At 35.0% G+C, this 15,870-nt stretch overlaps 2 protein-coding genes and 1 pseudogene across 2 annotated transcripts; all 3 read left to right on the plus strand.

Moving 5' to 3' along the window:
- Positions 1 to 550: 550 nt before the first annotated feature.
- Positions 551 to 4,009, plus strand: LOC112639550 (uncharacterized protein K02A2.6-like). The gene is made up of 7 exons (XM_025413933.1): positions 551 to 1,193; positions 1,281 to 1,802; positions 1,900 to 1,989; positions 2,105 to 2,176; positions 2,326 to 2,581; positions 2,943 to 3,603; positions 3,815 to 4,009. The coding sequence occupies exons 1-7, from the start codon at positions 551 to 553 to the stop codon at positions 4,007 to 4,009; spliced, it is 2,439 nt and encodes an 812-aa protein (XP_025269718.1).
- A 2,110-nt stretch (positions 4,010 to 6,119) lies between these two features.
- On the plus strand, positions 6,120 to 7,322 carry LOC112639367 (annotated as a pseudogene).
- A 1,770-nt stretch (positions 7,323 to 9,092) lies between these two features.
- Positions 9,093 to 10,280, plus strand: LOC112639552. The gene is made up of 6 exons (XM_025413940.1): positions 9,093 to 9,137; positions 9,189 to 9,398; positions 9,482 to 9,630; positions 9,710 to 9,800; positions 9,913 to 9,943; positions 10,249 to 10,280. The coding sequence occupies exons 1-6, from the start codon at positions 9,093 to 9,095 to the stop codon at positions 10,278 to 10,280; spliced, it is 558 nt and encodes a 185-aa protein (XP_025269725.1).
- Positions 10,281 to 15,870: the final 5,590 nt, after the last annotated feature.

A 15,870-nucleotide genomic window follows, 5' to 3' on the forward strand; every position in this document is an offset into this window, starting at 1 on the left:
TTCGCAAATTTGGCTACACGGCTCGGTAAATTCGTTCATGATCCTACGAGGGGTAAAACCTTCACATTATGGTTTCAATGACATAAAAACACTTTCGCAGAAGGAACGAAGAGTTTAACCGATACGGAGTGCAAAGAGCTACTTCTTAATGCTCTCGGGGGATATAATACGACGAGTATTAACAATTACTTAGTCGTTTATCGTCGAAGAAACCGCAGGAGATGTCTCTTGTAGATCTCGCGCAACATCTTCGAAAACAGTTTCATGATAAAACGTTATTTCAACGTCGTTTTGAAGCTCTCAATTTTCGTGCTTCCCCGCCAGCTACGGTAATAGAAATACTTAACAAAATAAATGTTCTGGAAGATGCCTTTGAGCTCGATAATTTCAATGCCGACTCAAAATTCTGCTAACGGCTCTCGCCTTAAGCGATCACACCTACTACACGGAGCAAACAGTCCTCTTCAAGATTGCATCAGAAAAAGAAAACTGTACATTTCAAGACATTAGAGAAATCTGCTACGCACATGCGAACCGCACGGTTGACGTCATGCGCGTTGAAGGACAACGCTTCTCCGAAATCAACGCGGTCAGCCAGTCAACGAATAATTCATCTAAAAAGAAAGGTAAATATTACGAAAAGAAAACAAGTCCTACTACACTGCATTACAAAAAAAAGACAAATTCTACTACATTATCGCCATGCTATGGCTGCGATTCCACGAAACACAGACGGGATGCATGTCCGTTTAAGAACGCAGAATGCAGAAAATGCAGAATCTGCAAGAAAACGGGACACATTGCTAGAATTTGCTTATCGAAGCAACGAAATAAAATAAATACTGTCACATTACAAGGTATTCTAGGCACAAGATATCAGTATCGCAAATTCGTGCATATTACTATCAACAAAAAGCCATTGAAAATGCAGCTGGATACAGGAGGGGACGTAACTACGATCGGGAGAGAAATTTGGACACGAATTGGTCATCCAAAACTCCAACCTCTTACTACTTCATGTATGAATGTTTCAGGACATCCAATGCATACCATAGGATTTTTTAACGCCTTATTTGGCTACAAAGATTGTATGATAAAAGCACCAGTCATCGTACTTGATCGTCCAGAAACTGCACTAATTAGCTCTCAGGCAATAGATGAGCTTGGCTTAATTGCCTCCGACGACAGGAGTCGTCGGAAATCTGTAAATGATGAATACGATTACGATAAATTCATTTCATAAACAATTCATAGAATTTTTTATCTGCGGCTTAAACCAGATGCGAAACCGAAACATATTCCACGACGTCCAATCGCACTCGCATTAGAAGAACCAGTCAATGAAAAACTGGATAGACTCGTTAAAAATGGAATTTTAACGCCAGTCGACTTTTCGGAATGGGCTGCGCCCATAGTAGTTGCACGCAAAGCAAATGGGAAAATATGTATTTGTGCAGACTACTCTACAGGATTAAATGACGCACTGGACGCGGAGGATTATCCAATCCCAGGTATAGAGGAACTTATGGCAAAACTTCGAGGAAGTTCTATCTTCTCACAACTAGATTTATCTGATGCTTATTTCCATCTAAGACTGGATGAGGAAAGTAAGAAGCTAACAACAATAAATACTTATCGAGGTTTATTTGCTTACAATCGGTTGGTTTTTGGATTAAAACCAGCTCCTGCAATTATCCAACGTACGCTGGAACAGGCACTTACAGATATTCCAGGCGTACTCGTCTATCTTGATAATATTCTGATTTATGGCCAAGAACGCACAGAGCATGCGTTTATACACCGTGCTAAACCGCTTGCAAGAATGGGGTTTTTGACTTCAAAAGGAAAAAAATAAATTTCATACTTTAATAGTTAAATACCTTGGATTTATTGTTTCAGCTAAAGGTATTGAGCCTGACCCAGCACGTCTTCGACCTATTCAAACAATGCGAACTCCGACGAATGCAAAAGAGATACGCTCGTTTTTAGGTCTGATAAATTACTACGGGATTTGTGCCAAATTTGCATCGACTCAAAGCACCATTCGAAGCCGGACCACTTCTACTAGCACATTATGATCCCAGACAAACTCTGATTGTTGCAGCAGACGCTAGTTCGATCGAAATTGGTGGCGTCCTGGGAGGAATGTTGGGTACAGCACGTCCCAGATGGCTAGGTAAAAGCAGTCTTTCGCATGTCAAAAGCATTGACAAAGACAACAGAATTACAGCCAAATCGAAAAAGAAGCTTTAGCATTAGTCACTGCTTTTTAAAAATTCGTATGTGGCCGTCACTTCGTGTTACAAATGAATCGTCCACTTTTAGCCCTGTTTAAAACGTCGAATACAAAAGGTCTAGATACACGCACAGTACATTGTTTGAAACGATGGGCTCTTCGACTAATTGGGTACGACTTTGACACAGAATATGTCAACTCCGAAAAATTTGGTCAAGCGGACGCTTTTTCAAGATTAATACAGGATGTAAAACAAGACGTAATAGACGCCGACCTCGAAGAAGTTGTAGCTGCGCTACAGGAAACAAATACAGAGCTACAACAGATCGTCAACAAATTAGTACAGTTCTTATCTTCAACGGCTGGACAAGAGCCAAAATGCAACATTCAGCGATGGAATTTTCCCTGAGGTTATAGATCGTCTACAAAACGGATGGTTCAAATCGGACATAACTGACAAGGAGTTAATGCCATATTATCGTCGTCGCGATTACTTAGCCATAGTTGATAATACATTAGTATTATCTACTAGATGAGAAACTAATAATTCCTAAACGTCTACAATCTACTGTACTGAAGTAACTACACATTGCACATCCAGGTATCCGCCGGATGATACAGCTTGCTCGACGTTATTTCTATTGGCCGGCGATGCATGATGACATCGAGAGATACGTAAAAGAATGTAATCATTGCGATCGCACAGCAAGCAACCTAGTAAAAGAATCATTACATCTAATCCAGGGAAATCATTCAAAGAATCATTACATCTAAATCCAGGGAAATCATGGTCACGCCTTCACATTGATTTCGCAGGCCCGATACATGGACAACGGGTACTTGTCATTGTCGACAGCTACTCCAAATTCGTGGAAGCAGGATGGTTCTCAACAATAACATCGGCAGCAACATGTCGATATCTGCGAAGACTCTTTAGTCGATATGGACCTCCTGAAGTACTAGTTTCAGATAACGGTATTCAATTCACTTCAGTGGAATTCGCGCAACTCTGCGCTGAATTTCGAATTCTTCACCTGCGTACCCCTCCTGGGCATTCACAATCAAATGGTCAAGCCGAGAGAATGGTCAGAACATTGAAAAGTTCTATCGACACAAGTCAAAGTTCACAGTTAGAAACGGAATTAAACAAGTTTGTTTACGCATACAACTACACACCCAGTGATGCGGTACCAGATCTTAAGTCTCCGGCAGAAATATTCTTTGGACGTAAGCTTAGAACTCCATTAGATATTTTTACTGCAACCGAAAAACCTAATCTAAGTCTTACTTCTCGGCAGAAGCAAATAAAACAGCAATTCGACACTCATCACGGCGAAAGGCCAAGTTCATTTGTTATAGGTCAATCGGTACTAATTCAACTCTCCAATGGATATTGTATTCCTGAAAAAATTGTTAGGCTGATAGGGAAAGCACTCGCTCGCGTCAGCTTTGTGTGTGTGTGTGTGTGTGTGTGTGTGTGTGTGTGTGTGTGTGTGTGTGTGTGTGTGTGTGTGTGTGTGTGTGTGTGAAGGAGGATTCATTACTAGACATTTCAATCAAATATGGAATCGTCCAAAGAGACAGGAAAAGAAATCCAATACGATTAGCGAAGATCTACTACCCTCCGGAAAAGAATCAGCACGGACTGAACCAGATCCAGTATTTCACACTTCGCTAGGAGAAAGAGAGGAGGCAGAACCTCTCAACAACGGGACCACACAACCTCTAGTAGCAGTGGCTCGTCGTTCTGAACGTCTTTCGCATCGACTTTGACCGGATTACAAGGCATTGGGAGGAACTCGCCCCTACCGAGGACAGTATTCTTAAGCAAGGGAGGAATGTTGGGTACTGCGCCATCTGATAGGCGCTAAGCATTACGCTACTGTTTGGGAGAATATTCAGAGCCTCTTAGTAATTGCTCCGAGTCAATCTTTGCACGCTCTTTATCTCTCCTTCATTCGGTGAGCGTGACTTCATGCATGACCGCATCGACTGCATCACCCAGATCGGAATGCAACTCGGAACAATAGAATCATAAATGAGAATACGATCTGCGCAACCAAGAACAATTGCTCGCACGACAACGCGCAAGTACGACGTGACACGATGATGCACATAGCACGATCGTGCATACGGCATCACAGTAAGAAGAAGTCTTAAAAGGCCGACCGAGAGACGGATCGTCGGAGAAGCATAGGTGTGGCCGCCGTGTACGGAGCACAACGACATGCTCGAATTTTCTACTACTACTTCGGACTGTTCGTGAAATCAAGACATAATATTAAGACACAACGATGTTAAACATTATCCGAAAACAAACACAACAATTTGCATTTCGTATCACAACAATAATCAATTATAAGTCTTATAAATAATATGTTAGTCAATGAATCAATATATTCTATGAGCAACAAATAAAATTTTTTTTTCTTTTATTTTCTTTTCTGTAATTGAAATATTGTTTATATATATACATATATATATATATAATTTTTCAGGAAATGCGAAAGCTGGTATATAAGCTCTTGATTGATCATAGTCATATTTGTGTTAATTTGAAGTGTCAAATATTTACAAATGGAGAAAAATATACATGGCGAATTTTTTATTACGCTGCTTAAACAATAATATTGAAAATATGGATTACATATGTATTATACGCTTATATTACACGTGCAATAAAGATAAGGTATTTTATATAACATATTGTATAGTGATATTATATAGAACATACATACAGATAATGTATAATGTATAACATATTGTATATGAGATAATGTAATATACAGGATCCGACCGAATAATATACAAGCGGGCAGAGAGGGTGATTCCTTATGAAAAAATTAAAACAAACTAGAAGAACAAGTAAGCCAGGAGAACAAAATTCTTTCATCTGAAGCTTTATGTTTTCGTTAAATTTGAGTTAAATATCTCTCTTAAAGTCAATCAGTGAAAATAACGCTGATTGAATCAGTAAAACAGTATGTCACCGACAATCAGTGAGTATTTACTGACATTTAGTAAACATATTCCCACCTTAGTTCTCAGACTTACAATTTACTGATTTTAGGCAGTGGAAGTAAGATTTCACTGCAAATCAGTAAACCGCGAGCCAATAAAAGCTCAGCAGTTTGTTGCGCGATATTTTCTCAGTTCTTTTGTTTACGGCGTTCGCGGTAACGTGTGTCGTGCCGGGTGCCAATCGTGCATCGTTCGTCGTAACTAACACAAGTTACAACACGTTAGCTACTATCCGTTCGCAATGATTGACGGTAAGTTCAACGCTTTTATGTGGCATTTTATTCTATTATTATAATTATTACATTTTTTTATATTAATTATATGTATTTCGTTATCATAACCATTCTTGTAGTGTTTTATGTAATACGTAGTTACTGACACGTGAACTTTTTTTCTTTCTATCTTTAATATTTATTTCTCAATTGTAGACTGAAATGGAAAAAATAACAAATTTATCCATTGAAGATTTAGGAATAAAAATCGAGGAAATAACAGATGAGGAGACACGATAAAAGTTTGAAGGTTAGTATATTTGTATTTTTTTTTACGTTTTTTAAACAAACATATTTAAAAATATAAAGCATCAAATAGCAAAATTGTACATTTTAGTATATATTTATTGTTACATCTCGGAATGCCATCTCAGACTTTATTCCTTTTGCAAATTATCTATACGACTGTCACATTCCAAAAATATATATTTATATTTAAAAATTGATTAAATGTCATCTCTCTTTTTTTATATATTTATCATTTCTATTTTGCAAAGTACATTTCTTGATAATAATTATAAAATAATCATTTTTAAATAATGTTTATTAATATTACAGATGCGTAAAAATTTCATTAAAATATATCAGCAATGGAGCCTTTGAAATGTTTTATGTGTCGTAATACTGTAAAAGGAGGGTTAAATGGTTTGGCAAGACATTTTACAATAGTACATGGTTTGACACTCAAACGCGGAATAGACAAAATTGGGTTTCAATGTGGTCAAAAAGATTGTTATCGAAAATTTCTTCATTTTTACTCTTTAAGAGATCATATAAGAAAAATTTATTTTTCTCGAAAAGAAAATTATGACTTTTCTGTAGAAAATACAGAATCCACTTCTTCGTATAATGATATAATTATTAATGAAAATGATGCAAACAAAATATCTGAAAATTCAAATAATGTAGAGGTTTTAAAAATTTGTGACAATTTTAATTTAAGAGATTCTTTAATAAGTCTAATAATTAGATTACAATCAAAAGTATCAATGACCGGAAGCATTATAACTGATATTCTTGATGAATATGAACAAATAACAAATAATTTATGTGTATCATTAAAAACTAAAATTAAACAATTTTTACAATCTAAAGAAATGCTTAATGACCCTGATGTTATTAATTTGTTAAATTCTTTTGAAATAGATAAATCTTTTGAAGGTTTAAGAACACTTGAACAACAAATGGAAGTTTTAGCAAGTAGTACAGAATATATCAAGCCTCAGGAAATATCTTTGGATAAACGTATAGAAAATGTAATTGATAAGAAAACAGGCACTTCTGTATCAAAAACAATTCTTGAAACTTGTCAATATGTTTCTATAATAGATTCTTTAACAATGGTGCTTAGAAATAAAGACATACACGCTGTAATAGAAGCAGAGAAAGAATCAAATGATGGCATTCTTGCATCTTTTATTGATGGGCAGCACTTTAAAAATCATCCTTTTTTTCAGAAGTACAAACATTAGAATCCAACTTTATTATGATGAACTGGAAATTGTCAATCCACTTGGCTCTAAGACTGGCATTCACAAATTAGGAGTCTTTTATTATATAATACAGAATCTTCTACCTCACATGAATTCTGAAACAAGCAGTATTCACGTTTTGCTTCTTTGTTGTCATGTTGACATAAAAAAATATAAAATGAAAAAAATATTAAGTCCTTTCTTAGAAGATCTTGTAAAATGAGAAAGTGATGAAGGAGTTGTTATACTTTTAGAAGGACAAGAATATATTTTGCGTGCATCATTGACTGCATTTTGTGGGGATGGATTAGCTGTCCATGAAGTATTTAATTTGCTAGGTCCATCTTCTAATTTCTTTTGTCGAATGTGTCTTTATACTAGGCAAGATTTGCATAATGGTAGCATAGAAATTAAACAATCAAGAAATATGGCAGTTTACAATGAACACTTAAATTTACTGCATAATGCAAACTATAGCGATAATGCTAAAACGTTAACAGGAATGCATGGAGAGTGTTGCTTACATTTATCTCGTTTCTTTCATATATGTAAAAACCTTATTTTTGATCCAATGCATGATATTCTTTGTGGTATTGGGCCAATGATACTAAAGTTAGTTTTACTTCGTTATACTTTGGAATTGAAATTGTTTCATATAGATGATTTTAACAACAGAATAGCATCATTTCAATATGGTTTTGTTGAAAGAAAGAATAAGCCTTCAGCAAATTTCAATGAAAGAATATTGCGTGTAAAAGGGCATACTTTAAATCAAAAAGCTATGCAAATATGGTGTCTTCTTCGCGTTTTCCCTTTCTTAATTTCTGAGTGGGTCTTGACAGGAGAAGAACACCTACAACTGATTCTCCTTTTGCTAAGAATTATGGAAATCGTGTTTGCGCCAAAAGTTACAGTTTCTCTTATGTCTTATTTGAGAGCCCTCATCACAGATTTTTTGGAAACATTCAAACAACTTTTCCCTGATGTACATATGATAAATAAATTCCATCATTTAACTCATTACCCAGATTGTATGTTGTGGTCAGGACCTCTTCAATTGTACAACTGTATGCGTTATGAAGCCAAACATAATGAAATCAAACTAAGAGCACAAAATGTTCATAATTTTAAAAATCCACCGAAAACATTAATAAGAATTGTTCAATGCTCTCAAAGTGCTAGATGGGGAAAAGGAAATGCCACAATTATTCGAGTTGAACCATTAAATGGAGAAACAGTTACAGTGCAAAATTGCCAAAGTCGTACATATTTACATGATCTAGGATATGTTGATACTGATTCTATATTTACCACTAATGCTATAAAAATAAATGGTGTAGAATTTCGACTTAATTTATTAGTATGTCTTAAAATTGATAAACAAAACGGAAAAAATTTGCCTCTTTTTGGATGTATTAAAGAAATTTTAATGTTGAATAAAAATGAAGTATACTTTTTGACCACATTATATAAAACTCATTTATTTGATACTGATTTTAATGCCTACCATGTCGATTGGGAAATTCATAACATTTTACAGCTTTTTGTGAATTGTCTTAGTCTTGCATATTACAAACCATTGTCTATCTGGTCAGAACCAACATCCAATAATTTTTATGTTAGTCTCCGTCACATTTTATTGTGATGGAAATGGAGTTTTTTGCATCATTTTAGCAAAAAATGTAAGATTTATTTTATTAGTCTTTAAATATACTTTCAAATCATGATTTCAATTTTCATATTTTATTATGTATCACATTGAATTTTATATTAAGTAACTTGTAATTTTTCAATACATTTTTTAATAGAGAGTCTTAAATTATTTTTTGTACAACTCGATATTGATCTTTATGTTATGCATTTCTTCTATTGTGATTTTTCGATATTTTGTGCTAGGAAAATATGAACGATAATTCTTAATATTTTACTATTACTATTACAGCTGTTGTTTTTACGAATACATTACAATTTTTATTTATCTTTAGATGAAAAAATCGAAGGCTCCTCTTTCTTTTTACTCAATGCACAGGACTTAAATGATATGGAAATAAAGAAAGGACCAGCAAAAAAAATTTTTAAATTTCTTGAGGAATGTTCTCAAACTTCTTCTGGGGTAATGTTTTACTTACTAATAAAGTAATGTTTTATATAATTTTTCCGACATTATTTTTCTTTTTTTCTTTTTAGGTTGCTAAACGTGTAGAGCAACTATTAGATACAAAAGAACAAATAGAAATTGTTGGAGAAACAAGAGAAATTATTTTAGCTGCAAATATTAATTCTCCAAATTGGACAACAATTGCTGAAGCTGAAATACCATCTACCAGCAACAACACTGCTTTAGTTACAACTGCGACTTCTAATGAAGAAATATCTATACCCAAAGAATCTTTTTCGGTATATTTTTTTTGTATCAGATAACTAAATTAGCGTTTATATTCAAAATATTTTAAAAAAATTATAAATTTTATATAATGTAGCGTTTTACAACTGTTCGTAAGACGCTTTTACATCATCCACAAGGTGCTAACGTTTTGACAGCTGCAGAAGACATATTTACAGAATGTCATAGACGAAGTCTTATAAGAATAGTAACTTCTGAATTAGTAACGACACACAAATATAACTAGTAAGTTTTGTATCTATGAAATTAACTTGTATTCAATTAAGTTTATATTTCTATGAAATTTTGTAAAATTGTCTTGCAGCTATCCACCTGAAGAAGCCAAAATAGCTCTTGCCAAAAGTATTGTAACAGAATTTCCAAAATTACGTGACCGCGAAACAACTAAAGGATATGTAAGAAAAAATTCACAAATTATTTTTTATTTTTTTAAAACTATTTAATATATTTTTCTGTATAACTATTATATAAAATGAATTATTTATCTTCTTTTTTTACAATTTTAAGGAACTTTACTATGATCCATCTACTAAAAGAGGTTTTATTGAATATCGTCTTTGGACAATTAGAAAAAATATTTCACCTGCCAAGAAAAAATATACTGCAAAAAAAAGAAAAATGAATATATGTCAACCTTTATTTTCTGCAGAAAGTTCAGATGAGAAAAAAGATGATTTGCTTTCTCAAGATTTGTATGAAGAAAAAGTGCGTTATGATACTTCTTTGTATACTAATAATTTTTTTTAAATTACACAAATAATTTATTTTAATGATAAATATGACATATAGAAAAAAATTATCTTTTCTTCTTTTAATTTTCTACATTTTTATTTGATATATCAGATTTCATGGATGAAATTAAAGATACCGTCTGAAACGAATAAATTTTCAATATCAAAATGTATGAACATTACTATGAAAAATCGAAGAAAATGGATTTTAGAAAATCTTCCTACAATAGATGAAATATTTGATCAATTTCCTCAATTAGCTGATTATTCTGGTCAAATGGTGAGTAATAATGCTTCATATTTGTATTAAACAGAAACACATATTTTATTTTACTTTTTTTATATTTTTAACATTCAGAATTTATGTATTTATAATAAGTATATTTCATTTCACTTTATTTTTATGTTTTTGATTATAGATTGATGAGGAATTCGACAGATTGTACAGCGGAGCTTCTGATAACTTTTTAACAAGATTTTCTCCATATTATGTTCCTAGAATTCTTACATACTGCAAGACAGTGAGACAAGATTTATATAGAGTTTCAAATTTTATTGAAGAAGGTATAGTTTAACTCTTACTTCAGTTTTTTAAAATATTTTACATTATTTACATGTATATTAAAATACTAATCGCAATTATTTTATTTTATTTTATAGAAAATCTTCGTGCCATATTACTTCTAGCGCATTTACTCCCTGTATCTAATTCATTGAGAAAGGGGAAAGGAAAAAAGAAGGGTGTAATTTCAAAGAAAGTAAATATTTTGTATTTGAATATATTATATAATTTATATTATAATTCATTTATCAATATACATAATTATTGGAAAAGTGTGGCTTTATTTTTAAATTTAATTGAATAGAATTTAATTTCAAATTATTGAAATCACTTAGAGTGCTAATAAAGAAAATATGAGGAAAGAAGATTACGAGAATGTATATTCTACTACATTTCCTAATTCTTCTTTAATACAAATTTGGCCTGTAAGTTTTTGTAAATATTCATTTTCATACTTTTTTATAATCTCTTATATGTAATACAAAATATAATTATTCTTTTTCATAGGACGGATGTAACATAGAGACCAAAATTCAGAAAGTAAGAAAGAAGGCACAAGGTTCAATTCAGCCTTATATTATATTAATTAAAGGACAATTAACTTATTTTGTTCAGACTGATAATGTTACATTGACTCCAAGTATCAACTCGCCAATCATAGCACTTGATTTATTATTTAAGGTATATTACGTTTTAAATGTTACATATCCTACAACACTACTAAACTTTTTTAGTTTCTTAGAGCATTATTGTTTTAAAATTTCATCTGAAAAAGCACATGCTTTTGTATCCTCTACTCATATTAATATTTGTAATACCACACCAATATCAAATGTGATTAGATAACACATCAAATATATAAATTTATTCAGCAGTTTAATTTTATTTCATGAAATAAATATTTATGATAGTTGTTTGCAAAATAAATTTATGGAAAAAATTATTTTATCATTACAATTTATGTTGTTTCTCTTAATAATTATTTTTGTTTAAAATGATAGACATAGTTTGCATTTTATATAATTTAATGCATCAATTTTTCATTTATTTGGTATACTAGTATCATTTATATATAACATTCATATAGTATATAACATTCATTTATTTAGTATAAGTAGGATATATAGGAGAGTTCTAACCCAGGTCCTCTCAGGGGGGGTGAGGTGCGCGGGGGAATGACGTCACGCGGGATGGAGGGATTTCGGCGGCGGCGCGTGTTAGATGTTTTATGGTAATATTATATTACATGCTCAGCTGATAAACAGTATTGCGTACGGACATGTTCGGTTTATAAATAATATAAACATCAGCATTTTTGAATTGAGATTATGATCGTATAATAGAGATGTGACATTATCGCCATATCGTCGTAAACGCCTCGTAAAAAGTACGCGCGGTCCCATATATTTATCGAAAGTATAAACAATATTGTGTCGCATGCCCGGTTGATAAATAATATAAACAAATAGTACCTCAGAATCGTCTTTCACGATTTTTTCTCGGAAGAATTTTTAACGTATCAGCGCCGATGTTTGGCTGCTTTGTACCCTTGCTTCCACCGCTCGTATATCAGCGCTTTCGCGGTACACCCCTCACCTCTGATATAAGTAATTTTAGATTTTTTTCGTTCGACGTATCCTTATCTCTCTCATTGAATTACACAGCACATAAATTTATAAACAATATAAACAAACGGCACTTCCTAGAATCATCTTTTACGATTTTTTTATCGGAAGAATTTTTAACGTATCAGCGCCGATATTTGGCTGCTTTGTTTTCTCTTTCATATAAGAAGGATTGAAGCGCATCAAATCATCATAGTATGTGATTTGAACGCCCATCGACGCGTCGGCAGTAAAAAAAAAAAAATATAGCGGTGTTCCGTTAGAAAGATTTTTGCGTCTATTTCACGTTCAAGATAGCGAACGGTATTGTTTATCGCGTGCAAAAGTCATCCGTAGAAAACTGTGACATAGTGTTTTAAAAGTGTGAGTGCGAAAAAGATAAGAAAATGGAAAACATCGAGCCGACCGAACGCGATCTGGTGGAGGGATCTCGCCGAATTGCCACCTTGGGCGAATATTTCGCGTGGCTGCAGCGTTGCGAGGAATTGATCAAAGAGCTCGAAGAACGCAGTCGTGTCAAGCGTCCGCGGCTCTCGAGCGGAAATAGACAATCTCTGGTGATTAAAATCGCGCGACTAGAAAGTGCGAAGACTCGATTGCAAAGACGGTTTATTCCCAGTGGTGGTGATTACAGCGGTGATTACAGCGGTGACAATAACGCAGAAAGACTCGTTTGGCGAGAGATCGATACCGCGTTCGACAGCCGTATTCTGACCGGTGCCGTGATTAACGCAAACTATATCGAACCTCGTCAATTTCTCGAGGATGCCGAAGACATTGTGCTCGAGCAAGTGCAAGACGTTCTAAAAAGACACAACAGTGTAAAAGTAAATACTATATTCAACGGTGAATTTGTGTCGGGTGATAAGCGCGCGAATAAAAGTATAAATACGAGAAACTGTGAACTCTTTCGCACATCGGATTTACGCGAGTGGTTCGGGCGCCGCGTTATCGAGCCCACTTTAACGTCTCTGGAAGAGTTTCAGGAACGCGATAGTGGCTGGGCATTGTCGCGAATACAGAATTTGACTGTTAATGTAAATAAATATAATCCAATGCGCGCGGGATGCCACATTAAATTGTCGCGGGAGATTATGATGAAAAGAGCGGTGGTTAACGTACAGTCTAAAGACAATGCGTGTTTCGCGTGGGCAGTGGTCGCCGCTCTATATCCCGCAGAAAGAAAGGTGGAACGAGAATCATCGTACCCGCATTACGCAACAGTGCTGAATCTCCTAGATATTGAGTTTCCAGTAACTTTAAATCAAATTAAAAAGTTTGAACTCGCAAACAATATCTCGATCAACGTGTACGGCACGACAAGAACACATTGTCGAAGACAAGAACAGTATCATCTCGATACGTCTTTCGGAGCAGAAGCGAGATAAGCACGTGAATCTGCTATACGTGGAAGACGGCAATAGCGTCGGACATTTCGCGTGGATAAAAAATTTATCCAGGCTCGTAAGCTCGCAACTGAGCAAACACAACGGTCAAAGATATATCTGCGACCGGTATGTATATATTAATATAAAATAATTATATCAAATAATTTATATAAAAATTGTTCTAATTTTAATTAAAAAATTTTTCTTTTACAGATGCCTGCATTATTTTAGTTCAGATGACAAGTTGCAGTTACATGCCATCGACTGCGGGGAGATGAATGACTGCGCTATCCGGTTGCCGAGCGACAAGGACAAGTGGCTCGAGTTCAACAATTACAACAGGAAAGAGCGGCTTCCATTCGTCGTGTATGCCGACCTGGAATGCGTTCTGGCTAAAACGGAGGAAGAACAACAAAAATTGTATCAACATCACCAAGTATTTAGTATAGCGTATTATATGCATTGTTCGTACGATGAATCTTTATCGGCGTATCATCGGGGCCGTAGCGTCGATTGTATAGCGTGGTTCGTCGAAGATCTTAAAAATTTAGCGATTCGCGTTAAGAATATTTTAACGACCAATGTCCCCATGGTTAATTTAACGTCCGAAGAGTGTGAAAAATTTTACAACGCCACTCAATGTCATATATGCGAAAAGCCGTTCGCGCAAGACGATACACGCGTTCGCGATCATTGTCATTTGACCGGGCGGTACAGAGGCCCCGCGCATTCAAATTGCAATTTAAATTACAAAGAATCTTTTTGTATTCCGATAGTTTTCCACAATTTATCCGGTTACGATTCGCATTTTATTATCGAGGAAATAGCCACAGCATTCGAAGGGAGAGTCGAGTTACTCCCGATAACGAAAGAGAAATATATTTCTTTTACAAAAAATGTCGACTTTAAGGAAGGCGATTGGAAAAATAATGTAAAATTACGTTTCATCGATTCGTACAAATTTCTTACATCGAGTCTCGACAAATTAGCATCTTATCTAGACAGAGATAAGCTCAAAATTTTAAAATCGAAATTTGAAAATTTATCCGCGGAAAATTTCAGTTTATTAACACGGAAAGGTGTCTTTTCATACGAATACGTCGACTCGGTAGATAGGTTGCGAGATACGCGTTTACCACCGCGCGAATCGTTTTACAGTTCCTTGATCGGTGAAACTATATCCGAGAGCGATTACGCGCACGCCGAGAACATCTGGACGCGATTCTCCATTCGAACGCTGGGCGAATACAGCGACATGTATCTCAAAATCGACGTATTGTTATTAGCAGATATTTTCGAAAATTTTCGCGATAGCTGCATAAAAAGTTACGGACTCGACCCCGCGTATTACTATACTCTGCCCGGATACACGTGGGACGCCATGTTAAAGTATACAAAGATCATGTTCGAGTTGCTTACAGATATCGACATGGTCATGTTTATAGAACGCGGTATACGCGGTGGTCTGAGCCAATGTTCCAACAGATACGCGCGCGCTAATAACAAGTATATCCGACAATCGTACGATCCATCGAAACCATCGTCTTACTTGATGTATTTTGACGTTAATAATTTATACGGATGGGCAATGTGCCAACCGTTGCCTTACGCCGATTTTCGATGGGTCGACGACGCGTCGAATTTTGACGTATCATCTATAGCGTTAGATTCACCCACGGGGTATATCCTCGAAGTCGATCTCGAGTATCCGCAACATCTTCACGATACGCACACCGACCTACCGTTTTGCCCGACGCGCGACAAACCGCCCGGTAAACGGGAATTCAAACTGCTCGCAACGTTATACGATAAGAAGCGTTACGTGATACACTACCGTAACCTACAGCAATGTACGCGTCACGGCCTTCGTGTGACAAAAATACATAGAATTTTACAGTTTTCTCAATCTCCGTGGCTTCGAAATTACATAGAATTAAATACACATTTCAGAACACTCGCGAAAAACGATTTCGAGAAAAATTTATACAAATTAATGAATAATGCTGTGTTTGGTAAAACGATGGAAAATGTGCGGAATCGTGTCGATGTAAAATTATTAACAAAATGGGACGGTCGGTTCGGCGCAGAAGCGATGATTGCGAAACCGAATTTCCACAGCAGAAGCGTTTTTTCGGAAAATCTGATTGCGGTAGAATTGC

The sequence above is a fragment of the Camponotus floridanus genome, unplaced genomic scaffold (assembly GCF_003227725.1).
Source record: "Camponotus floridanus strain SB8 unplaced genomic scaffold, Cflo_v7.5 scaffold11, whole genome shotgun sequence".
In the NCBI taxonomy this organism is placed as follows: Eukaryota; Metazoa; Arthropoda; class Insecta; order Hymenoptera; family Formicidae; genus Camponotus; species Camponotus floridanus.

Excerpts from the sequence above, each read along its gene's own strand:
- LOC112639550 (XM_025413933.1), top strand. The coding sequence starts at position 551 with ATGCGCGTTGAAGGACAACGCTTCTCCGAAATCAACGCGGTCAGCCAG. Across the intron at positions 1,803-1,899 it reads AGAGCATGCGTTTATACACC|CTAAAGGTATTGAGCCTGAC; the intron begins GTGCTAAACCGC and ends TTATTGTTTCAG. Across the intron at positions 1,990-2,104 it reads AGAGATACGCTCGTTTTTAG|CAGACGCTAGTTCGATCGAA; the intron begins GTCTGATAAATT and ends TGATTGTTGCAG.
- LOC112639552 (XM_025413940.1), top strand. The coding sequence starts at position 9,093 with ATGTTCTCAAACTTCTTCTGGGGTAATGTTTTACTTACTAATAAA. Across the intron at positions 9,631-9,709 it reads ACGACACACAAATATAACTA|CTATCCACCTGAAGAAGCCA; the intron begins GTAAGTTTTGTA and ends ATTGTCTTGCAG. Across the intron at positions 9,944-10,248 it reads TGATCCATCTACTAAAAGAG|ATTTCATGGATGAAATTAAA; the intron begins GTTTTATTGAAT and ends TTGATATATCAG.